We start from the raw sequence: 25010 nt of genomic DNA, 5'->3' as shown, positions 1-25010 counted from the left end.
CCTTTTAGCCAATCAGATACTACATATAATACCAGCGCTAGCTGGTCTAAGCCTAGAGGGAAGGTGATGGTGGAACCCACCGTACCATGGCACAGGCCCTTGCTTAGTCATGTGCCCGGCTTCCGATGCATGCATGCATGATTGGTCAACCTGGTTGGTGCCCCACCTTCCACATCTGGGCACATGCCCCAAATCCTGTATTTAGACTTCTTCGCACCTTGCAGTCTTCGAGGATTCCTTTCCTCTTGCAAGTTCAATATTCTTGCAATATAGTCAGTTGCCTACCAAAGCCTTAAGCTTAGCCTGCGACGATAGTGTGACGGTGGAACGCACCGACCATGATGATGATATCATTTGTATGTATAATGATTCATCATACCAAGTGATGATTCATTACGTATGTTCCATTACATCATGCATGCAAGCTCAGACCTACTCGCATCCTGTATTTAAAGCCTACCTTGCAGTCTCGAGGATTTCTTTCCTCCTGCAAGTTCAATATTCTTACAATGCAGTCAGTTTACCACCAGAGGCTTGACCCTGGCCTTGAACGACGGCCCTCGTGACATATTACCTAAGAATATCGATTCTATAGGCCTAGCTCGTATTAGAGACTTTACTAGCTTAGTCTATGTCGAAGATAAGGCAAGCAAGGAAGGAGGTATAAGGAAGGCGGATTAGAGCGTCTTGGATATTATACATAAGCTAAGGAACTAACCGGATCGCGGCGATAGAAAGGGAATTTCGCTATTTAGACTCCTAAACGTTATCGATAGCGTCGCTTCCTACAAAGGCCGTATCCTTATTATAACGTCCAACGATCCGGAGTCGCTTGATAAGGCTCTCATCCGCCCATGACGTATCGACCTACAGGTTGCGTTCGCCAACGCAACCCAGAGACAAGCCAAGGAGCTCTTCATTCGCATGGACGAAGCGGACTACATGCGAACCTAGACGCGCAATACCGTGGTAGCGACCCCGGCATCGGCAATACCAGATGCAGAGCAAATTGATGGCAACCGCCTTAGCGGCAAACCCATCGATTCGGATAACGAAAAGGATGGGAATGCCCCGACGCTACCTCCTACAACCGAAGACAGCAAGGAGTGGTGCACCATTTCTCCTGAGGAGCTGGCTTCGATCGCCGCCGAGTTCACAAACCGCATCCCGAGCAACCAGACCTTCTCTCCCGCCGAGATTCCAGGCTTCCTACTCAAACGGAAGAAAGCACCGCGTCGTGCCCTGGACGAGGTTGAGGCTTGGGTTAAGGCTTCATTGAAAAGAAGGAGGACAACACCAAGGTAATACAAGTGCAGTGAAAGGGAGCGTCGGGTAAGTCAGCGTTTTCAATATGAGTACTAGTATATCCGGCAACCTACTGAGCTACTGATGCTGACAGATTTTCTCGGTATCCGAAATAAGGTGCTCAATGCCACTCCCCACAGAACTGCGGTAAGTCGTATTTGGAAGGCTATATCCTTAGGCTGGGAATTAGAATATTGGTTTTCAGTTTAGGATCAATACCTAGTAGGCGGTCAAATCAACAAGGTCTTCAATCCTATACTGTATGCTAAGCACCTTATGTGAAAGATTGACTGGGAAACCCGATATGTACTGGGACGAGATGCTCTATGACGAGTTCAACACCCTTGTAACAACATCGAGTATCTGTAGGGCGTTACCGCCGGCGGGTTGGCCGAAGAAAGTTGCGCCGCGCGTTGCGCAAGAGCAAAACGCAGACTTATGAGGTTCTTATCTTCATAACCTCGGCCTTCAGTTCCTATGAAGAACTGGTAACACCCGCGACCAGCAAACTTCTCGGTCTGTTGATCGGCGCTCGTCACTCTAATAAGTTGGGCTGCCCAGGTACTGGAAGCAAGTTTGAGGCCGACACGAATCCGCATATCACGACGGCCCGATAGCTGCATAACTATGTCCTCGTATTTCAGAGACAAAAGCAAAAGTGAATATCTGAATTACAATAGACCGTATCCATCAGACAAGACGCTCTAGCTACTCCAATAAGCCACAGCGGCTAAGGATGACAACGTATCGGGGTGCTCCGCGGGAAGCACGCGCTGTCGGGCCTGGGCACAGTCCCTCATCAGTGCTAAAGCGTCCGAGTATCGACCTTGATCTTTCTACGTGAAGGCGAGGTTGTACATGCTCGTCAGCCTGTCTGGGTGATTGGCCCCGAGCTTGGTCTTCCGAGTCTCCATCACCTGCACCTCTAGCTCCTCAGTCTCCTCCCACCGGCCCTGCTCCTAGTATATCGACGCCAGGTTGGCCGTGCTCCTTAGCGTATCTGGGTGATCGGACCCGAGCTTGGCCTTACATGTCTCCGTCACCTGCACCCCCAGCTCCTCAGGTTCTAACCACCGGCCCTGGTCCGAGTATATTAACGCCAGGCTATATATGCTCGCCAGCGTCTCTATGTGATCGGCCCCGAACTTGGTCTTGCAAGTCTCTATCGCCTGAACAAACAGCTCTTCAGCTTCCTCCAACCGATCCTGATTGCAAAGCGTTAACGCCAGGTTGGCCATACTAGTTAGTATATCGGGATAATCAGGCCCGAGCTTTATCTGATAAGCTTCCATCACCTATACCTCTAGCTCCTCTGCCTCTGACCACCGGCCTTGGTTCTGGTATGTCGACGCTAGGTTACCTATGCTCTTTAGCGTATTGGGATGATCAGTCCCGAACTTCGTCTCATAAGTTTCTATTACCTGCATAAGTAGTCCTTCGGCTTCCTTCAACTGGCCTAGGTTACTATAGCATAACGCCAAGTTGTTCATACTCGTTAGCATATAGAGATGGTCGGGCCCGATCGTCGCCTTGTAAGTCTCTATTACCTTCACCTATAGCTTCTTAGCCTCCTCCTATTGGCCTTGGTCCGAAAGGACTAGAGCAAATTGTAAGATACTTGCTAGAGTCGCCATATCCTCTTCTCCCAGCTTTATTTCGCGGGCCCCTTCTTGCTTTACCTGCCATCTACTACGCAACGTCGTATGTCCCTTACGACCACGCATACCAACCCCCGTTATATAAAAGCCTCGCCTACGTTTCGACCGTATCCTTACTCGGTCCGTAGCCAAGGGCCACTTGAACGTATGCGAATAGGCTTCGACATTTCGCCCAGTTCTCGTCCTACCCTGTCGGGAATGATGCTGCCATCTGTTCAATGAACTGCTGCTTAAACGTCTCCTGCTGCCTAGACGCTTCCAGCCACCTCCTCGTTGATAACTACACAAGCCTATACATCTCAAAATCCTCTGCGTCGTCTGCGAGAATGAGACAGTAGTCCCTTAGCATCGCCACATCATCTTCGAATCCGCCGTCGTCTATATCGCTGTCTGTGGCACTACTACCATCGTCGGGATCCCCTTCTCTAGCCTCGTCTAGTCCTCTTGCTTGTATCGTGTCTTTAGCGATTCGAGAAGACTTCAGAATCCACCCAGGGATACCTTGTCGGTCGAAAAAGCTCATAAGCGACAGGAGATCCGCCGCGGATGGCCGCTTAGACTGTATATGATCAAATGATATCTGCCATGTGGTGAGAATCGCACTCGACTGGCCTCCGTCCCGCCGCAGGTCCCCCGCAGAGTACTGCAACAGCCTGCTCTTTTTACGTTCGCTCTCTCGGAACTCAGCTAGGTACTTCTCGGGCGAGCTCCGCGGTACCTTTGCCTGAATGTAGGCCGCAGCTTGGCTGATGGCCAGACACTCTAACGCGGACGCTTGAAACGAACTCTTTATCCGGTGCCGTTGGCTCCGTTCTTAGGGAGATAATGCTCGGCAAGGCGCGATAGAGCTCGGCAAGGCGCTGGAGTCGACACAGTCCCTCTGCCAAGAATTCGCGACCATCATTGACAACAGTTCCGAGCCGTTCGAACGATTTGCGTTTCAGCACGCGCGACAGATTCATTATGCAATTCAACGAGTCGAAGATAAAGAGATTGAATAGGGACTTGGCAGACTGTCAGAGGACAATAACGATGGTTTTCTCTTCGATCATGCTATACGGTCTCCCACCGTTAAAGCTGACGAGCTACACTGACATGGACAGGATCGCTTCCCACCACACCTCCGGGAATATCGATCAGCTTCGGGCTCGATTCGACACACAGGAGCGGGCTCTAGCCGACCTAGGCGCGCAACTATTCACGAAAGAAGCAGAATTACAAGCTAATGATGATGGCATAGGCGTCAACAGAATTTAAGCGCGCAGTTGACGGCTAGCCTTCGAGATGTCTGCCAACAGACTCTGTCGGTAACTCGCGCACGGCGAACCAGGCAGAAGTTTGGTGATATGAAGACAGACAACCATTCGATTGCTATACAAGGGATAGTTGGTGCAGCACAGCAAGGCGTAGAGCAATCGTTCGGCAGCTCGACGACCACGATGAACAGCCGCGCATTCCAAGGCCAAATGGAAGCAGAGTCTTTCGACAACTCTTTGGCAGATGATATGGATTTTCGCCTCCGTAATACGTTTGAATGTTCCTTATCTGCTCAAAAGGGTCCAAAAATGGTCGCTCTGAGGACAAGAAACCGCCCCCTTTAAAGAACAACGAGGACAAGAAGATGTCGCTATTGTGGGGAGGCCAAGAACGTGAATCTTATGCCTCGGACAAACCGACACTCAGTTTAAGCACTGCGAATACCACGGGTTCGAGGACTTGCAGGTCCCCTGCGAGCAGCACGTCGGCCCATTCCAGCCCTGGCCTCCGCACTGCCCGTAAAGCACTGAGCAGCTACCGCCGCCGTTGCCGCCACCAGTTGGCTCTGCGCCGGCCGAAGTCGTGGTACTAGAGCCGCCGCCGCCACCGGAGCCGTCCCCAATGGGCGTGACACTGAGCCTATCCAGATCCGCATGCACCACCGACCAGCCGTCATTCCTCGCTCCGCTGCCAGTTAGATACGCCGCGGCAGACGAGTTCCCGCGCATCATCCACTGCACCCAATAACCCCCAATAACGCCAAACTTGCCGCCGTTGTAGTCGCCATAAGTCCCGCCGTGGCCCACATCAAGATTGCCCTTCCACTTGGGCACACCCGAGGGCATGTAGCTGTAGTCGCGCTCGCCGTTCTGGTAGGCAATGTCGCTGAGCCCTCCGAGAAAGAAGAACACCGGCTTGCGGAAGCTCCGGGCCGCGTCGTAGTCGCTCAGCAGGCCCGAGCTCCAGATGCCGACGTGCTGGACGCGTGCATCGTTGATCTGGGCATAGGCCTCAACGCCGCCGCAGCTGAACCCGGCGGCCGTGATGCGCGACGCGTCGACGTTGGCGAACTGGCCCTGCCCGGCGTTGCGCGTGATGAAGTCGATCGACTGCTTCATCGTGTCGGCTGTGGTGCTGCCGCCGCCGCGGGGCGTGCCGCTCGCGATGACCAGCACGCCGTACGACGCCAGCTGGGTCAGGAAGGGCGCCTGGCCTAGGGAGTCGGCCGAGCACGCGCCGTTGCCCCAGACGAGGACGGGGAGCTTGACGTTTGGAGGGGCGGACGTAGGCGCGAAGAAGGTGTGGCCACCGAGCGCGTTGGTCGTGTAGTAGCCCTGTCAGCAGTGTATTAGCCATGTCACGGGGTGAGTGGCACCGCTACTCGGAATTGCTACGAGGCGAGGACATACGGCTGGTGCAAAAGGGCCATTGCCGACGCCTCCGTTCTGCCGCGCCTCGTTGTCCAAGACAGGGCTGGCAGATGACAGACCCACGAGGATCAAAGCAGGGAGCAGAGCCTTCATTGTTGCAAATCCGTCAGGCCAGAACAACAAGGAGGGCTTGAACATGGGGCAAGTCTTCACGCGCACTTGTAGGTCCTTTATATGTCCAGCACCGACTCTCAGCCCACCCTCGCTTGACACATGAACAACGAAAGGCCTGGTTCGTTCTGTCTGCATTCATCTCGCAATTCAAATCCCGTTCGATAGCCTCATCGGGAAGTGCTTGCGGATACTAATTCGATCCGAAGATCCGTGCTTGATCTAATGTAGCATTCGCTCCACCACCGGAGTTTTTAAAGTATAGTCCCGTACCAAGTACCTGGTTTCAGGGTGTGAATCCCGTTTGGGTAATATACAACCGCCCAATCACGACTTTCATTGTACTGCCGACATTACTGCCGAAGTCGTTTGCGTGAACAACCTCAGATCCAAACTTCTGGTTGGGGCGCGTGGAGATTCGAGCTTGGCAATGCCACCGAGTGACAGCCATCGTAACGGGTTATAGAGGGTGTTATGGGACTTAGGCTAATACCCTCAGACCTTCGTTGCAACTTCAGGTCTCATGGCGTGAGCATGTGCCGGTATCAAGCAAGTCTCGAGAATGCTGCTAATTTGGCCGCGAATCCTGCTCTTCTCAAGCTTGTCGGCTATATGTCATGAGCCAACCATATAAGGCGGCCGGGTGGGGCACGGCCCCGGGACCCTGGGCCAATGGGCGTCCAGGGACGGCAAGATCAGTCGGGAACTGGTGATCCCGGTGAGCGGATCACCATGCATCACCGGGCCGAGGTGATCGGTGGTGATCCAGGTACGAAGGTACCTCAGGGAGGAAGCAGTATATAGTTCTACCATTCTGTCACTTATTCAGATAGCTAGCTTCCTTAGTGAGCAATACAAGCAGTAGCCTTTACCCTACTGTGCAGACACTGCGGATTGCATTGTTGTGAACCCTTTGGCTTTACCGAGACCTATAGCCCGACCAGACTACCTTTGACCGGCGAACCCTTTTAGAAGCAGGACTGCTGAGGTTTCTTCACAACCTGCCATATAGCGATGGCATGTCCGGCGTTGCCTATACAAAATGTTAATAGATTCGCCTTTGTCTATCTGTACTATGTTATACTTACTATTAACTATATCTTTTATATATATGCTTTTGACGACAGGTTAACGGTTTAGGTCTAAGAAGTTATACGAAGCCAGATAGTGTCTATCTTATACGATAGTTCGGCTATAGAAGCGGAGGTATTCCCCTAGATGCTTAGGTACTTATACCTATATATATATCAATAAAAAGCCTCGTCGTCCGGTTGCCTAGGGTAGGGGTATGCTCCGTAGGGGTTGTAAGCTTGACTGGCAGACCACCGGATCCTTCCCGAAGCAGATCAATGCCTCCATTGACGCCAGGCTGGGCAAGACGCCTCAGACCGCCGCGTCCTCCTCGCACAGCAACAGAGCTTCTTTTGGAGGCACTTGTAGAACGCAGGGGCAAACCTACAGTGGTAATTGCCATTTAGAGCCTGATTCTGTTCAGGCCGTTCTAGTACTGTACCGGCCATCCAGTGACTTTTTGGTGGGTGGGTAAGCCAAGATATACCGGATCCGAGCGTTGTTATATGAATCATCGTGACGTAGTCCATCCCAGGCATAACTTTACCGCCTTCCAATTTAGGCTACCTGTCATGAATTAACCTGCAGAGGCCGGTAGGGGCCGACCTGCATGGTCCGCGGCAGCGCCCGCGTCCAATCATTACGGACCAAGAAGGGCCAATGGGGATTGGGATAGTCCAACCACTCTTAGGAAAATCAAAGCATCCCTTTCTCCCTCGATTTTACACTGCATCGCCTGGGCCCAGAGATGCCGGCAGTTGGAACATAGAAGACGACCCAAAGTATATCCACTGCGACACTACGACCGTCTGGCTCGGGATGCCGTCAACTTTGCCTTTGGCCACGGGTTATATAATACACATTCTTTCCGCTTGGAAACTTACATGTTAAAGCCAATGGCGTAGCAGATGAGTTTATAGTTACGGCCGGGGTCACGAAACACGGGAGCGCTGCCTGGGGCTCGTAGTCCAGCTTTATGTCGGAAATACCGTCCAGTCTTTTTCGGAACACCTGGTGAAGATCCTCGTGGCTTACTAGAAAGCTCGTCTGCAGTCCGGCGAGGCGCAAAACATCCGTCTTTCCGCCAAAGGCCGGGATATGGCTCACTTCGATGAGAAGGCACATGCTTGGGTCCTGGATGCTGGAACGTACGAGTTCTCGGTGGGATTCTCAGGAGTATAGGGCGAAGCCTTGGCAATTACCTACTCAGTATTTTACATGGATTCCATATATAGAAAGGCATAGCGTATTGCCTGGGCATTAGAACAATGTTCGAATTCTATGCATTCTAACTTGTGGTGCACTGTATAGTAGGGAATATTATAAAGCAGATGATAAAGCAGGTGATAAAGCAGATGATAAAGAGGATGGTAAAGTAGAATTAGCAGCCGATTGAATCTTCTGTACCCATCATTGCTGCCTGAGCGTGCCTGAACATCACTACTGTTCAATAAAATGTCACGTGTATATAGCTAGTTAGGTATGTCTCTTTTACTTTGGGGTCTCAAAGCACGTGAGCTTGGTTCAAAGATATTTGTTCTACTCTCGCTATGGGGCACCTTCTCTCTCCTCTCTCCTCTCTCCTCGCGCATGCTCTTAGTTCTTTCGCTTGAGCAGCGCTTTCTGTCAGTACACTTTACAATCCGACATGATGGAGGGCTGCAATTCCTTTACCATGGTGAGGGTTTCTCCTTCCTCTGAACACGCTTCAAAGCGTGGAAACTGACGCACGCAGATTGCTCCTGCTGATGCTGCTGCTGAGGCTCATCTGCCCCAGCGGCTCGATAAAATCGTGGTAACCCTCTACGATCGCCTTTCCTCCGATCACGAGGTCCAGGACTACCACTTTCTCGTCGACCCTATCGATCACACTCAAATTATCGACGAAGTCCGCCACTGCCTTGTTGGTGTTTACCCATCGATGTATTATGGCGACGACCCTACTCTTATCATTAGCGTCGCTGCCATCGGAGAGAGGAACAGACCAGCCAATAGCATTCTCGCGCACACCATGGCTCGTCATCCAATCGAGACAATGATCCGCCTGGATATCGGTGGCCTCCCTAGGAATCCTCGTCCCGTCAACAAGAAGGAGCTCGAGCGGCGTATCCAGCGCATTATCAACCATTCCGAGGTGGTCACCTGGACCCGCGACGGCGACGGACTTGTCACTACGAGTGAAAAACTCGCCAATCCGGACGGCGAGCTCCGTCTGCATCTTGATTACCGCAACCCGAGCATCGAGGTTGCTATCAAATACAGCGAGATCTTGCACGCAATCCAAATGAGCGAGGTGGCTCGGGTTGGCATCGCCAGGCCCCCCTCCCCTCCCCTGCAGTCCTCCATCCTGCAGTCCTCCATGGTCCCCCTCTTCTTCCGGTTCTCAGGCCACTACCGCTTGCCCGCCTCTCCCAACACAAGTGCCGCGGTGTTTCGCCACCTTCCGAACACGGTGAACCGGGCCCGGATCGCGGTTGCTCCTTGGAGTCAGCTGTTGCTACGGCTCCTTCGCAAGCGATAAGTGTTGTCAAGGTGTTGGAGGACGAGGGGAACGATGAATGTGCTGCTTGGGGGATTCCCTGGTGTGGGCACCGACTGTGCTTGTTTGTCGGTACCTGAGAAGAGGAAATGGGGTAACATTGTGCTCTGTATCACAGTACGCATGCATTAAGTCAGATACGGATAAGCAGCTATTATTTCTCTCTCCCTAAATAAGCAATGCGTGATTGACCCCTGGATTGACCATTGACAAATTATCGTCCCCATAAGCCTTCCCTTCACTAGAAAAGTCCTATCAAAGATCGGGCCCAGGCTGCCGGTTCCCGATACGATTCACGGCTTCGACCAGAGCATTTAACGCCCTGATGATTTCGCAGCCCAACCTCGGACGTCCCCGATTCCATCGTTCTCACCGTAGGGCACCCCCATCATTGGCCACTATGGTGAGCGGGAACCGCTTGAGTCGGCCAACCCCAAGTCCGATCCGTATGAATCTCTGACCGTGCCGACTCGTTCTTTCGATAGTGTGAAGGTGGTGCTTTGGTTTCCCCGGCCGCCCGCGGATATAGTCAACTGCGCTAAATAGAGCATTCCCAAGTATCATGTGATTTGGATCTGCCCGTGTATTAAATTTGCAAACCTGCCGGTGATTAGCGTTCAAGAGAGCAATCTCCTCATTGCGATTCTCCTCGTTTGATAGTCCAATGTTGCTGAGTTATGTTGACTACCTTACCTTTTAGGCATGTGCACCAATCCAATCGGACATGCGTCCCAGAGGTATCTGTGGATCCGCATCGCATATCGTGATACAAGCAGGGTAACCCATTCTCTAGCAACCAACTCTGTTACCCAGTCCAGTCATCTATCTGGCCACATTCACACCAAGACCTCACCAAAGTCGCCAAATTTGCTTGAAAGCAGATGTCTCGCTTTCTCAAACAGATACAATTTCCTGCCGTGCGCACCCACCATCTACGTTGAGCCATGCACGCAAGCATTCCCAAGCGAAGAACGACGTTGTGGTCGTGCATGGCCAAGGACAGGCGGCGGAGCAGACAGACTGGTGGGACTTGGACACAGACACGAACACGGAGCAGGACCTAGAGGACGCTGAGAATGAAAGGGAGTTGAGGGAGATGGTGGAGGGAAGAGAAGCTGCAGAACGCTGAACTGGTCGCTGGTGCCTGCACCGGCATCAACGAGTCGATCGGCGGCTCAAAGAGCGGTAGCTGCCGGAAGATGCCGTTGATGTCCTGCGAGGGCCGGATCTTTGAACAGCCGGTCGTCGATCTTGGCTTCCGGTTTCGACGCCTGTGCCGAGCGGGTTGAAGACAAAGCGGCACACCTGGAGCGCCTCGTCGTATTTCTGCGACTTGAGCAGCCGGTCGGCCAGCAGCATCGGGGCGTGAAATCCCAACTCCCAGTTGTAGAGAGAATACAGATTGTTCGGCTCGTGGCAGTGGCCATCGCTGTCGCGCCCAAACGCCGTGGGGTCGGTGGACGGGTCAATGGCTGACAGCCAGGTGTAAACGTCAGCCATGTTTCCGGCTTGCCAGAAGGTGGCTGAGAAGTTGGGGGGCCTGCTTGTGGAAAAATGATTTCTGCGTTTTGGGCGATGGCGGAGACTTGTACAGCAGGGTTCCAGTGGTTGATTTCACCTCGCCAAATGTGATCCGTGGTAGTAAGGATGTTGTCGGTACCTGGGTGCACGTTACGGATACCTTCCCGACGGGTGGTGGAAGTTGAACGTCAACTTTGAGCGGAACTGGGCTCACTCCCTGAAGCGACCGCAGCATTCTTGACAGGGGCGCATCATTCTCCTCGATATACTGACTGAACTGCGACCAGGCTGTCACACTCAATCACGACCGTCTCGCGCGGCCGGGCTAGTCTTACCTCGCTTCCGTTAAAGCAGAACTGTACAGGTACCTCTGCCACTACGGGTGGAAACTGCCTGTACATGGATAGGTTGAAGGCTAAGACCTCGGCGGGACCCCCTGCTTTGCCGGGAATGATGCCTGGGTAGAAGACCATGCTCTCAATGGGAGGGAGTTCGGGCGTCGGGTACGCGTCGGCCGACAGCTGCTTGGGGAGCCACTTCCCGCCACGGTACTCGATCCAGCCCATGGTGATTTCCCACTGCTCGACAGGCTTGTTGGAATCAACATTCTCCCCTCCGAGCTGGTTGAAATTCTTTTCTAACGGAGCCTGAGACGTGGTCTTGAGGAACTGCGGGAAGAGGAGAAGGCAGTTCTACCACTCGAACGGAATCAGATAGCAGCCATTCCCATCAGAAAACTTATAGTCGGGTATATCGATATCCATCTTCTCCCACGGAGACCAATTCCAGGCCAGATAGTCGTACGAGCGCAAGTAGTACGTGTATAGGGCTGCGTACGTGCGCGCAAATACATAAAACTTCATACCGGGCTTGACCCAAAGGGCAAGGGGCTACAGGTTAGCTACCTAGTCCAGCTTAAAGACGTACGCCTTGAGCGCCTCGGTCATGTTCTCCTTCGTGATGTCTTTGGATAGCAGGTCGGCCTCGAGTTCGCGGAATAAGTCGGACCCCCCCCATTCCGACCACCCCACTTTCCGACCACTTAGCAAATTCTCACCGCTCTTCCAACCCAACCACTTTAACTTACCACAACTCAGTCAATTTCAGGCCAAACAAGCTTATTTTTGACTATATTTCCGTCAGTTCAAGATGCCTTATACTGAACAGGACTTACATGATGCGATTGCAGAATACTACCAGGGTGGCCGTTCGATGAGAAGTATCTGCCGGGAATTCGGCATACCAAGGACTACACTTCACGACCGCCTCTCTGGCTCCCAAACCCATTCAACTGCGGCCGAATCGCAACAGACCCTTAGCCGGGTACAGGAAGATCATCTTACCCGATGGGTCTTGACCCAGGTTGCCCTCGGTGTTCCACCAACTCATGCCCAGATCAGGGAGTTCGCCAGCCGAGTTCTACAGGCACAAGGAGCCAGCCGTACGACTGTCGGAAAGGGCTGGATGACCCGGTTCCTTCGCAGGAACCCAGTCCTTCGAACCCAGCGAGCCCGTAAGATAGACTCGGTCCGCATCAATGGGGCCACTGACTCAGTCATCCGCAGTTGGTGGCCGCGACTGAATATCCCAGCTATCAAGGACATCCTACCAGCTAACCGCTATAACTTTGACGAATTCGGCATTATGGAAGGCCAGGGAACCAACGGCTTGGTGGTTGGAAGCTCACGAACGCGTGCGGTTCAACGGAGAGTTCCTGGTTCGCGAGCCTGGACCTCTTTTCTTGAGTGTGTCTCAGCGACAGGGGTAGCGCTCCCACCAACTGTCATCTTCAAAGGGAAGAGCCTTCAACAACAATGGTTCCCGGTCAAAAAGGAGGAACTAAAAGAGTGGAAGTGGGCTTCAACTGCTACCGGCCGGATAAACAGAGTGGTTGCATTAGAATGGCTTCAAGAGGTGTTTATCCCCCGGACCCGGCTACAAGATCCCTCCCAGAGACGGCTATTGATACTAGATGGCCATGACAGCCATAGAACTGACGACTTTATGTGGGCATGCTATAAGAACAATATCCAATTGCTCTTTTTGCCTCCCCATACGTCCCATATTCTTCAACCGTTGGATTTGTCAGTGTTCTCCCCCTTGAAGCACATATACCGGAAGCTCCTCAACAAGTTGACCTCCTGGTCCGAATCGACAGTATTAGGCAAGCAGATGATGATCAAATGTATCGTGGAAGCTCGTAAAGAGGCCATTACAGCCCATAATATCAAGGCGGGATGGAGGGCATCTGGGTTATGGCCGGTCAATATGGCTAAACCCCTGATGAGCCGGCTTCTACTGGAAAATTCAAACAGCGTAGCCGGGGTTGATGAACAAATGGCTTCTATACAGACCCCGGTACCTGTTCAAGCCTCTCAGGCTTTGACAGTAGCCACCATCGCATTCCTCAACACACCACAGAAGAAGTCAGACTTACATGGTCAACTGAACAACCTGGCCATCCGGAAACAAGACCTCTCTACCCGCAGGCTTTTGTTCAAGAAGGTTGAGAAAGCTTTTGATCAGAAGGACTTTGAATTGGCTCGGTTACGACAGGAAAACGAAGCTCTGAAGGCTCAGTTGGAAGCGGCCCGGCCGTCAAGGAGGAAGAAGGTAGTTCTTGATCCAAACAGTGTGTTCGCTTCGATTGAACAGATCCACCAGGCTCAAATTGAGGCCGGCCGTATAGATGACTCGGTGGCTGAAGAGAGCGGGTCAGAAAGTGCAGAATCAGAGGTCTCCTGTATTGTGGTAGGTTAAATAGACTGCAATATATGGTGTTGAAGAAGATGGGTGGGTTTGTAGACCAAGATTTGCCAAGTGGTCGGAAAGTGGGGTGGTCGGAATGGGGGGGGTCCGACTTAAGCCGCTCTTGCCGTCTCGCAGAGAGGGCTCGATATAGGTTTCCGGGTAGAGCAAGACCTTGCGGTTGGCCTCCCAGACACGGTACTTCTACATCCATTCCCACCGTTAGGGACTCACGGCCGAGGCAGGAACGCCGCTCGTCTTGGCCTCCAGGCCCAGGAGACAGTGCTGGATATAGAGCTGGACAGTGGATATGGCTTGCTTGATACACGACGTCTGCACCAGATGTGGCATTTGCACGTCGATAAGGAAGAACTCGAAAAGACTATCGCCGTCGATCACTCCCTTTCCGGCGAGTAACTCTTGGACCAACAGATAGCTAATGAGCGCGTTTTTCCGGTTCTCTCGCAGAACGTCATGGACCGGCCGAGCAACCTTCTGCCACGTCTGCGCGTCGTACCTCGACCGAAGCCCTCGCTACATATCGGTGGCTATGGCCTGCCGGAGCGTCCACGAGTCCGCGCCGGACTATAGAGGAGCTGTCCAGCGAATGATGCTATCCATGTCCACACCAATCTTAGTAGCGACCTGGAGCATGATCTGAAGCCTGACAGGATTGGTCACGTCGACAAAGTGCACCGGACTGGGGCGTACAGTGCCGACCCCGGCCACGACCGCCTTGAGCAGGGAGGCACTCCAGCCAGTGGCCTTGGCGATCTGCTCGGGGATATCGTCACCCTTATCTAGGGGTTGTTCTCGCACCACTTGAAGAGTTCCAGCAGCGTGATAGTAGCACCCTTCGGTAGCGTATTGCGGAGGGCGACATATGCACAGAGCTTGGCCAGTTGCCCCTGCGTAATCCGCAACAAGCTGCTGCCGGCTTTGTCGGCGGTGAAACGGGCGTTAAAATGTGCGACCTCGTCTGCCGTGAGTCTCAGGACATTTACGAGCAGCGCAGCTCTACAAAGCGCCTCGAACACGACAGCACCGTCCTGGCCGACGTAATCTGGCAGAAGGGCCGTCTCGGCGATCGGGGGATAGGACGGTTCCCGCCGTGCGCCACTGCAGCGCACCGACATCGTTGCCGTGGGTATCCAAGGAGGACAGTATACTGGAGCTCAGCTTGACGGGATCGCTTGTCGGCAGACTGGTATGGGAAAGCGTAGGTCAGGCCGCCGATCTAGATCGGGCCAGGGGCTTCATCGCTAACAATGTAAATGGTGCAGAGGTCGTTGGCAGGGGGCTGGATCCATCCCACCCAGGGTGTGGGTTTGGGCTTCGGACGGTCGCATAGCGACATCAATTTGCTCAGAGCAGATACCGATTGGCCCTCCTCGTCGAACCGGATCACTTCGTTGAGGAGTACCGACACGAGGTCACGGCTTGGAAGGCCAGCCAAGGCCAGCCACGGCCGCCAGGGTGTCCAGCACGAGGCCTCTCTGAAGATGGCCCCGAAGAAAGGGAATGAACTGCTTCAAAAATGCCCTGCGCTTCTGTGTCGGTGATCTTCCATAGGGGGAAGGAGCGGCCGAGTCTGGAGCCGAGTCTGGAGCCGAGTCTGGAGCCTGGTCTGGGACGTCACTTGCCAGCAGCTCCTTCCTCGCCACATCTGGAAACAGGCCGCTAGGAAGCGTGGTCTCAAACGCCGTCTTGGCCTTGTTTCCCCAACCGGTCAATGGCCTCAATCCAACTCTTGTGGCTGGTCTCACTCTGCAAAGCGTCTTTTTGGCGGCCTGTATCTCATCCAAGGTTAATATGCCCCTGACCTCGACTCGTGCTGCCCTGGCCCCATCAATGTACTTTAGTTTACGACTCAACAAGTCCGGCATGCTCAATTTCAGGCCACTCGGGACGTTGGTCGAATATTTGGACTTGCCCTCGACAAAGGAAATGATTTGTGTCACGATCTCTGGGCTGTAGAGCAATTGCGCATGCGTCTTGATCGGATCGGAAGCTTGGTATGAAAGCTTAGGATGTAAGCGGCCTACTCTGCGGCGGTATAGTAAGGTAGCAATGCAGGGTCCGCCGACGCTCAAATCAACTACTACCGTAAAATAATCGGACCAAGAAGACGTCACGACTCACGCGTACCTCTTATATAACTTACCCACCTTATTTTGCCCGCCGTCGTGGGTCCTCGCTTTAAGCAGCGTGTTGACATGTTTTCAATGTCTGTCCGAGCAACCAGCAACAGACTGTGTGTTTCGCAGCGGTAAACCGGGCCGAGATCGATTTCCAAGCCACTGGGTTATCACACCAGGTACTTGGCATCGAGGAGGAACCTTGATCTCGTGCATCCTCCCACGACCATGTCCGTTCCTAGTGGTGGAGGAAAACCGAGTGCAACCCGAAGGATCAGGAGCGAGAGACGTTTGGGCCAATGTCAACATGGCCGGATGCAGTAGGGTCGCATTCTCGGGCTAGTTTTGACCGAACGACGTCCAGAATCTCCAACAACCCCAGATTCCCCAGGATCTCCAGCAAGGCCCATGCAGATCCCCCACAATCCTATGACAGGGGACTAGAACCGCCGGTCCATGTCAATGGGAACCGTCACATTGCACATATTATTAGTACTCTCGTTCGCTCGCCCAGCCCGCGGTCCAACCATCGCATCCAACCCGTTCTTATCATACTATCAACGAGACGCCGCATACGGATACTGTCCCCCCCTTCCACCCTCTTGAGACTGAAACACAGGGATCGCTAGCAGCGCGGACAAGCGCAAAGCCTCCCTTTCGGAGTCGCCATGGCGACGAACAGTGTACAGGTCAGCCACCTTCAAAAGGTGGTCGACCAGGACCTCGAGGAGAAGCTGGGCCAGCAGGCCATCTTGCAGGCGAAGCAGGCGACCGACGATGAGCACGCCCAGACCCTGATGCAAGCCCTGCGGGAGAATCGCAGGGCTGTCTTCTGGAGTATCATGATCTCGCTATCGATTATCATGGAAGGGTAAGTACTAAACAAGAAGACTGCGGATGTCCCCTGGCTTTTGCGAGGGGCCGGTCTGTAATTAACGAGTAGCACTGTAGATACGACACCATTCTCATAGGCAACTTCTTTGCCTACCCGGAGTTCGCCAAGAAGTTCGGAGTGGACTACGGAGGCACTACGGGATGGCAGGTCCCGGTTGCGTGGCAGACCGGGTTGAATATGTCCAGCACGGTTGGTGCTATCTTTGGTATGTGCGGTTCGCCTTGCTGTACCCTTTGCACTTTCTTGGAGTGGTGCTAACAACGAGTCCTTTCCAAGGCGGGCTCATGAACGGATACCTCGCCTCAAGATTCGGCTACCGCTGGGTGATGATCGGAGCCATGGGCCTGCTGAACGCCTTCATCTTTGTCGTCTTCTTCGCGCCCAATGCCGCCGCCTTGGTAGGCGCCCAGATCCTGTGCGGGCTCTGCTGGGGTGTCTTTGCAACTCTCAGTCCGGCGTACGCCTCCGAGGTGTGCCCGACCAACCTGCGCGGCTACATGACCACCTACGTGAACCTGTGCTGGGCGATTGGCCAGCTCCTCGCCAGTGGCGTCCTCCGAGGCTGCCTTCCCATCGCGGGGGCAATGGGCTACAAGATCCCCTTCGCCATCCAGTGGGTGTGGCCTGTGCCTCTCATGGTTATCGCGTACCTTGCTCCGGAAAGCCCGTGGTACCTTGTGCGTACGGACCGGCTGGACGAAGCGAAGCTGTCAATTGCGAGGCTCAGCGGCGAGAAGACGGAAGAGCAGATCAGCGCCCAGCTTGCCATGATGGTGCACACGACCAGGCTCGAGGCCGAGGTCACCAAGGGCGCCACGTATCTCGACTGCTTCCGCGGCGTGGATCTCCGCCGCACCGAGATCTGTATGGTCGCCTTCATGGGCCAGATCCTGTCGGGAAGCAGCTTTGCGTACACGCCGACCTACTTCTTCACCACCGCTGGCATGGAGACGTATAATGCGTTCAATCTTGGCCTCGGCGCTAAGGGAATGGCCTTCTTGGGGACTGTCCTGTAAGTACTACTAGTACTACTAGTATAATGTCCTTCCTCTGTCTTGTTCATGAAGGCTCTGTGTTGCTGACAAATTCCCCAACCCAACAAACAAGGTCCTGGTGGCTCATCTCCTACTTCGGCCGACGAACACTCTACGTGACGGGGATTGGCATCCTCACCGTCGTGCTCTTCATCATCGGCATACTCGACGTCTCGGCCGGCACGAGGGGTCTCTGGCCGTCGGGCGGGCTGTGCGTCTTCTGGCTCTTCACCTACTCGCTCACCATCGGGCCGCTGGCATACAGCATCATCTCCGAGACGTCCAGCGTGCGGCTGCGGCCGCTGTCGGTCGTGCTCGCGCGCACCGCCTACCAGATCACCAACATCGTCTCGCAGGTCCTGTACAGCTATATGCAGCACCCGGCCGCCTGGAACTTCAAGGGCAAGTCGGGCTTCTTCTGGGGCGGCACGGCGTTTGTCGTGTTTGTGTGGGCCTATTTCCGCTTGCCCGAGATTAAAGGCCGCACGTACGAGGAGCTGGATATCCTGTTTGCGAACAAGACGCCCGCGCGCAAGTTTGCCGAGGCCCATGTCGATGCGTATGCGCTGTCGGTGCCCGCCGAGGTGCGGGAGGAGAAGGTGAAAGGTGAGCAGTGATGGAAGTGGTTCTGAAGCGAAGGATCTCATGGATAGGGCATTATTGGGACATGGTGGGTTGCACAAGGTCATCTTGAGTTTGGGCAGGCTTACTGCGGAGGAACGTTGCAGCGAACCGAGGTATAGGTCTTCTACGTCCGTACGCATATATGAGAAAGGGCGCTGAGTAAATGACTACGCGGCGCACACAATATGGCAAAAGTGCATACGCCTCGAGGCCTTTTGGGGGTCTTAGCGAGACAGTAACATGAACGGTCTCAAGTCTGGACAGACCCCTTGTTCCTCATCCTTCCCTTGCTTTCTTCCCTTTGTTTCAAACCCACGACCCCCTTTACGCTAGCCAAGATACAATAGCCGAATCAGTGTATGAGCCTGAGTTGCTCGCAACCAGTAGCTTCCAAATGACTTTGCCGTGTTGTTCCGTCTTGCCTTCCCTTCTCAGATCTTCAATGCAATGAACCTAGGAACACTGGTTGGCTTGAGCAGCGTGCTGGATCTTCCTGGTCCAGGAGCCTGCGAGTACGAAGGCGCGTCCTTGAAGGTAGGCTGCGCCCAACTCCCAGTAGACCGTATTGACCCTTTGCACAGACATAACCTTAGCCTCCACCCCTCTCCTCCCAAGCAGCCCTAAATGCCGTTGCCGAACTGATCAGTCTCCGGCTGATCGGCTCGCACCACATCCACCAGATCATCCGCGGAGGGAACAGTTTCAACGCGACCATGAACCCAGGAAACGGCCCCGGCGAGCTGTCGACCTGCCGACGACTTCTCCAACTACTGGGCCGCCCTGATGTACTTCCGCGCCCGGAACGGGATCTATAAGCGCGTGAATCAGTTGGGCGTGTCGTACTTGGAGGGCGCGCACGAGGGCGGCATGAAGATCTACTTGCCTCGCGCCTCACAAGAACACCACCCCCTGTCGTGACCTTCAGGAAGGACTTTCGCATGCGCAACGGCAGCCCCGATGCCGATCCCGCGCAGTACAGGGGTATCGATTACACGTGCCTTGTCCGTGGCGACACGCGTTACACGAACCGGTCTGCAACCTTCCCGTCCAACCCATGGCCGGAAGGCAACTTGACGACCATATACTCCCCGAACTGCGGGGACGGCGTCCATCTCGACAGCCCGGACCACCACAGCCACGTCGCCTGGCGGGGGGAAGACCCAAGGGGAACTATGACTGACGCCGAGTCATCCCGTAGCCGCCCCGCAGGTTGTTCTTGAGATCAGATGGGATACGCGGGAGTTCAACGCGCCCGAGTTGCCACTCGAGGACGGGTCGCAGCCTTTTGTTTTGGGCCGTTGACTATCTGCCGCCAGAGGTGAACTGCGATGATTGGAACTGTGGTTTGGCGGAACAGGCTATGTCTGAGGCGAATACTTAAGTGCTTCGTGAAGCGGACGGTTGGTGAAGACGTGGACTTGTGGTGTGGTTGGATGCGCTTTCTGGTGTTATTGTGGTCGATAGTAGCTAGGGAGGAAGCCGAGTCTTGTGATCTTGCGTTCTCTAGAGAGCGTCCTTTTGACTAGCGGACGTCGGTGTGGCCGTTCCTTGCATTCTTTCATCTTGTTCGTTGTATTCTTCCATCTTATTGTCCTCCTCTTTCTTCAAGTTGCTTTTCGTCCTGTTGCTTCTTATCTTCTTCCTTCTTATGTTGTCGTCCTCGTTCTTCGTATCCTCTTCCTTTTTACATCGTCCTTCTCTTTCGCAATATATATACCCGCTTCCTTCCTGTTGTCCTCGTCTTGCTTGTATATCCTCTTCCCTCTTATCATATCCTCCTGATGCTTGTTGGCCTCCTCTTGTTGCTTGTATATCCTCGTCCGTCGTATGTTATCCTCGTCTTTTATATGTTACCCCCTTCCATCTTATTGTATATGTCCTCCTCTTCCCTCTTCACCTATCCTCCTCCTTCTTGTTGGCCTCTTCCTGTTACTTGCATATCCTCTTCGCTCGTATATTGTCCTACTCTTTCTTATCGTGTCCCCTTCCTTCGTATTATATATATCCTCCTCTTCCTGCTTGTTATCCTCCTCTTCCTGCTTGTTATCCTCCTCTTCCTGCTTGTTATCCTCCTCTTCCTGCTTGTTATCCTCCTCTTCCTGCTTGTTATCCTCCTCTTCCTGCTTGTTATCCTCCTCTTCCTGCTTGTTATCCTCCTCTTCCTGCTTGTTATCCTCCTCTTCCTGCTTGTTATCCTCCTCTTCCTGCTTGTTATCCTCCTCTTCCTTTCGTCCTTATACCTCTTATATTATCCTGTTGCATTTTGTAGTCCTCTCTCATCTTGTGGTCCTGTCACTTCTTATCCTTCACTCTTCCTTCTTGTTATCAGCTTCATTCTCATATCGTTGTGGTTCTCCTCGTTATCTTGTCGTGTTCCTTTGTATACTGTCGTGGTCCTCCTTATTCTTTCTTCCTCCTTATAGTATTGTCTTGCTTCTTGTGGTCTTCTCCCTTCCTACTTTGCCTTCTTCCGTGTTGTTATTCTCCTGCTTCCTGCTATCCTATTTCTTTTTATTTCCCTCCTCTTCCTTGTCTTGTTATTTTTGCTCCTGCTATCCCTTTCCTTCTTGTTATCTTATTTCCTCGCTGTCGTGTTCCCTCTTGTATTCCGGTCTTAAGTTTTGTAGTCCTCTTCCTACTTATGTTGCCCTCTCTTTTCTTGTTATCCCATTTATTCCTTTCGGCCTCTTCCTTCGTATTATCCTTCTCTTTCTTGTTGTCCTCTGCCGTTATATTATCCTCCTCTTTTTAATTGTCTCTTCTTATTATCTTGCCCCTCTTATTGTCTTGTTCTTTCTCGCTGTCTTGCTCCTTGTTGTTACCCTCTTCCTTCGTATTGTCCTCCTCCTTCTTGCGGTCCTCTTCCTTCTTGTTGTTTGCTTCCTTCTTGTGGTTCTCTTCCCTCTTGTTATCTTGTTCCTTCTTGTTACCTTCTTCCTTCGTATTATCGTTCTTCTTCTCGTGGTGCTCTTCCTTCATGTTGTTTACTTCCTTCATGTTATCCTCTCTTGTTTGTTGTTCTCGTCCTTCTGGTTGTCCCTATCTCTCTCCTAGTCTCTCCTTCTGTCGCGTGATCCGTAACCGTTTATGCACGGTAATAAGGTTCCGGGTTCACTGATTCCATCTAGGGACGACGTTAACTCAATCTCTATTCATGCGCCTGTTTTCCTAAACTTCATTGCCGTTCACTCACCTTTGTTTGTCTTGTGGCGATATACCCCGCGGGGGGCGGGGTAGGAAGGTGTAAAGGTGATGGTTTGAGGTTGGCAACAACCTGGGTTGGTATATGCCACACATACTATCGTTAGTCGGTTTTTGGTCCAGGTCACGTGTTCACCTTTGATCAATACATCTGTTCATTTTGGTTCGTCCTGGTTCCATGTGATCAAGCTATCTATTCGTATCATTGTCTTCAGGATCTAAATTCTATGGGCATATGTGCAGGTTTTGGCTACTAGTACCTTGACAAGCCAGACTTTCTCACCCAGAGAACAGGTGAGTCGTTCAGCCATCTCATGCTATGATCCCTCAGCATAGCCATCCCATAGCTTATTCCAGACCTTCTCTTGCATTTCTACTGAACTTGTTACATCTCAGCTCACTCTCGCACACCTCGTGTTCAATCTTCCCCGCCGACTCCTCCCGTCCATACCAAGCTACTCGCATATCTCATCAGCGAACCCGGTAAGAGCCATCCCCGTCTCTACTCAATACAGGTATCTTCAAAGAATTCAGATCTTAACTTCTCCCGCTTAATCCTCGTCCTTTTCCTCCACTTCTTGTCCGTCCCCTTCTCATCCCTTGTCTATTCTTCTTTCTAATCGCTCACACCTTTGAAAACCCTAATAACACTGACGTGACAAAATATTAGCAACTTAGCCAAGATGAGCACGTCCAACGGCGCCGATGAGTAAGCCAGGGCGGCTGTCGATGGCGATGCCAGCGCCTCGCCCAGCAACGACGACGTAGCGACTCGCGAGATCCAGGCTCGTATCGACGAGCTGGAGAGGGCTATGGAGGAGGATCGTCGCCGGATCGCCGCGGTTGAGGCGCAACGACGCAGAAATGAGGAGGAGATCCGCGAAATCCAGGAGCTGCGCCGCAGGCTCGACGAGTTCTTCCTGGCTTCTGGTTCTGGTCGAATGCGGTACGGACTCTCGGAGATCCAGATGGAAATTCTGGGTCTGGAGGTTGCGCGGATCGGCCGAGAGATGGCGGACCCCATGGCCGAGGTTGAGAGGGCGCGTGGACAGTCTTGGGGTGGTCTTCGAGGAGGTGTGGCGAGCTATCGATGCGCTGCTTGGCTCCTTGTCCGAGCTCATTCGGCTCCTCTAGGAGGACAAGGAAGTGATGAGGTCCTCAGAGAAATGGGACCCAGATTTTTCTAGACCTTTCGTAGGGAGCTACTAGGGTGGAATGCAACGGCTTGAGGCGATTGGGTGATGGAAGTGGCCAGGTGCTCATTTCTGGCCGTTTTCTGTTCGACCGCACTATATTGTACGCGGTCCAGGAGCCAGTCATCAAGCAACCAATCGACCTTCTTGTCTAGACTCCCTCTTGTCAAAAGAAGCCGTCCATCAGCGTCGACGTCGGCTGGGCAGACTCGGCTGGTAATACTCCATGCAGTATCTTCCAACTGGAGAGAAAGGGAGAGGAAGAGGAAAAGGCTAAGATTTGGGAGATAATGCGGCATGACTCCCTTCTTTCTGTTGTCCCTCTCTTCTTCTTAGATTGACTTACCTTTCCACTCTTCCCCTGCCTTCTCTCCTTTTCCTTATTTTCTCTTCTGATCGTTTCGACTGTCGTGGTGACCTTGGTATACGGTGCACTTATCCTACCCCTGTGAAGAATTGACCGTCTCGTCGCCCCCTTTCAGTAGACTCTCCACATGCGTTGATGTGGATGTACTAGTAGGTGTGTTTGATTGGTTTGGAGGCGGAACTTTCCAGATCTACTGTATATACAATAACCAACAGCGAAATACACGTCTCGCCGTAGAATCCCTTGCCCATTCTTGTCCCTCTACACCATGAAGATGCTTCCCGTCCGAGCAAGGAAAGGCAGCTGGGCAGGCACGACAGTTCCTTCCTCGCTCATCCCCCAGAGATACTGTGCCATAGCACACCACTTGAAGTGCTCCAGAAAGCCAGCCTGTGAATATACCATGTCGCGGGCAAGCAATGTCCACAGCCAATCCCCTCCCCGCGGATCGGTGTGTATATGGGTAAACTGGCACCCAGCGCACGACACTCCAAATTCGACTCCACCGGCTCGACCCCTTTCTATGTCATAGTATGGAAGAGCACAGGATCCCATAAAGTTGTATTTCCGATCCGTATGCCGCTCGACCCACTGCGGTCGTGCTTGGCCCTGAGGCGGAGGGCGTTGCGCCGATAGCGCCGTCGCCTGGAGCATGGGGACTATCCGAACTTGCGCGACGTATTTGTTCTGCGAGACACAATAAAGCCCAGGCAGGGTTTTGATCTGCGGTAGGCTGTTTAACAGACGGCCGGGAAGACGAAGCTGCCTCCGAATAGAAGCAAGGGATCGCAGTTGGGTCTCCGGCGCCCAGTGGACGCACCATATGCAGCATCGAGTCCAAGTCGGCAGGGAGATGAAGCCGCCGAATTCGCCGCAGAGGGTGCAGTTCTTGGTGCACAGAGCATCCCAGAACTGGGTCAAGGAGACACGTTCGGCGAGCCCCGTGCGCAACAAGGCGCAGAAAGCGTCCAGCCCCCAAAAGGCGACCGCTCGGTACTCGATGAGGGCTTCCAAGGTCTGTCTAGCCCTGGTGTTCACTTGGCGGAGTCTAAAAACGGACCTCATGTCGAGGCGGAAGATCACAGCCCACAGGAGCTCCGTTGGCAACCGATCAAGTATACCAAGACCGTGGGCCGACGGCCGGCGGAACGATGTGCTGATTAAGAGGCGGAGCTGGTCGTCCACGGGGGGAAACGACAACATCGCACGATCGTAATCAATGCGGTGGTAGGCAACAGTCCTCAGTATGTCGTCGGCTTGCTCGTCACTGAACCAATACTCATCGGCAGAGCGACATCCCGGCGGGGCGTTGACGAAATCCATTCTACACCTGTCAGCACTCTCCACGAAGGTCTCGTCGGCGGGGTCACAAGCGGACATACTTGTAGGTGCCAGATCGACCCGTAGCCCGTCTAGCTGGTAGGTTTTGTTTCCGTGTAAGTCGGGCACACCGTGCGAATTATTATCTGTCTCGGGTTGTTTTTTTAGCTTGCTATTTCAAATGGAAAGGCGCTTGAAATGGCAAAAGTGGTTCATTACCGTGAGGACTGGGATCTTTACTGCTCAACACCGCCGCGAGGTTGGTGGCACTGATGGTTGCGGACTGCGTGGTTCATGAAGGAAGGTATACGACCTTCCACGTTTGAAATAGAGATTCGCACGGCCTGGTCAATAAGTCGGTATGACCCTTACCCTAACCCAGGGAAGCCCCGCTGCAACATCTCCGAGTCCTGGTACTTCGCGGAACAAGCGGACGGTTCAACATTTGATGTCTTCCGGGTCCTGATACCCGTAAACCACGCGGAAGGGCTGGAAAGCTCTGCTTGACATTTCAGCGTTCAGTAAGTTGCTCCAAATAGCGGCTCTGCAACGAGTAAACTACGTCAGACACATCTTCTCTACCTATTGTTGGTCTAAG

General features: G+C 53.2%; 8 protein-coding genes across 8 annotated transcripts; 3 read left to right on the top strand and 5 right to left on the bottom strand.

Annotated features, from left to right (window-relative positions):
• Positions 1–338: 338 nt before the first annotated feature.
• Positions 339–1587, top strand: B0T15DRAFT_508099 (uncharacterized protein; the record flags this gene model as incomplete). The annotated part of the gene is made up of 5 exons (XM_062867692.1): positions 339–356; positions 955–1263; positions 1323–1332; positions 1400–1452; positions 1516–1587. The coding sequence occupies 5 exons, from the start codon at positions 339–341 to the stop codon at positions 1585–1587; spliced, it is 462 nt and encodes a 153-aa protein (XP_062727330.1).
• Positions 1588–2009: 422 nt separating this feature from the next.
• B0T15DRAFT_482546 (uncharacterized protein) lies at positions 2010–2732 on the bottom strand (the record flags this gene model as incomplete). Its single annotated transcript, XM_062866113.1, has 3 exons — positions 2010–2100; positions 2278–2576; positions 2607–2732. The coding sequence occupies 3 exons, from the start codon at positions 2730–2732 to the stop codon at positions 2010–2012; spliced, it is 516 nt and encodes a 171-aa protein (XP_062727329.1).
• A 1910-nt stretch (positions 2733–4642) lies between these two features.
• On the bottom strand, positions 4643–5743 carry B0T15DRAFT_482545 (uncharacterized protein; the record flags this gene model as incomplete). Its single annotated transcript, XM_062866112.1, has 2 exons — positions 4643–5554; positions 5630–5743. The coding sequence occupies 2 exons, from the start codon at positions 5741–5743 to the stop codon at positions 4643–4645; spliced, it is 1026 nt and encodes a 341-aa protein (XP_062727328.1).
• A 2998-nt stretch (positions 5744–8741) lies between these two features.
• Positions 8742–9476, top strand: B0T15DRAFT_521833 (uncharacterized protein). Its single transcript, XM_062868579.1, has one exon. The coding sequence runs from the start codon at positions 8754–8756 to the stop codon at positions 9351–9353; it is 600 nt and encodes a 199-aa protein (XP_062727327.1). The 5' UTR covers positions 8742–8753; the 3' UTR covers positions 9354–9476.
• A 1010-nt stretch (positions 9477–10486) lies between these two features.
• B0T15DRAFT_79577 (uncharacterized protein) lies at positions 10487–11007 on the bottom strand. The gene has a single exon (XM_062871325.1). It carries the CDS (start codon positions 10869–10871, stop codon positions 10527–10529), a length of 345 nt encoding a protein of 114 aa, XP_062727326.1. The 5' UTR covers positions 10872–11007; the 3' UTR covers positions 10487–10526.
• Positions 11008–14924: 3917 nt separating this feature from the next.
• B0T15DRAFT_79556 (uncharacterized protein) lies at positions 14925–15728 on the bottom strand. The gene has a single exon (XM_062871324.1). The coding sequence runs from the start codon at positions 15524–15526 to the stop codon at positions 15074–15076; it is 453 nt and encodes a 150-aa protein (XP_062727325.1). The 5' UTR covers positions 15527–15728; the 3' UTR covers positions 14925–15073.
• Positions 15729–16575: 847 nt separating this feature from the next.
• B0T15DRAFT_388853 (sugar transporter-like protein) lies at positions 16576–18324 on the top strand (the record flags this gene model as incomplete). The annotated part of the gene is made up of 4 exons (XM_062864463.1): positions 16576–16649; positions 16730–16878; positions 16950–17685; positions 17781–18324. 4 exons carry the CDS (start codon positions 16576–16578, stop codon positions 18322–18324), a joined length of 1503 nt encoding a protein of 500 aa, XP_062727324.1.
• A 5029-nt stretch (positions 18325–23353) lies between these two features.
• B0T15DRAFT_427861 (uncharacterized protein) lies at positions 23354–24723 on the bottom strand (the record flags this gene model as incomplete). The annotated part of the gene is made up of 3 exons (XM_062865674.1): positions 24632–24723; positions 24475–24558; positions 23354–24416 (listed from the first exon to the last, which is right to left on the bottom strand). Exon 3 carries the CDS (start codon positions 24413–24415, stop codon positions 23354–23356), a length of 1062 nt encoding a protein of 353 aa, XP_062727323.1. The 5' UTR covers position 24416; positions 24475–24558; positions 24632–24723.
• Positions 24724–25010: the final 287 nt, after the last annotated feature.

The sequence above is a fragment of the Chaetomium strumarium genome (genome assembly GCF_033439665.1).
Source record: "Chaetomium strumarium strain CBS 333.67 chromosome Unknown B0T15scaffold_1, whole genome shotgun sequence".
NCBI lineage: Eukaryota > Fungi > Ascomycota > Sordariomycetes > Sordariales > Chaetomiaceae > Chaetomium > Chaetomium strumarium.
Note: the sequence above shows the minus strand (reverse complement) of the source record. Positions and strands in the feature narration are given on the sequence as shown.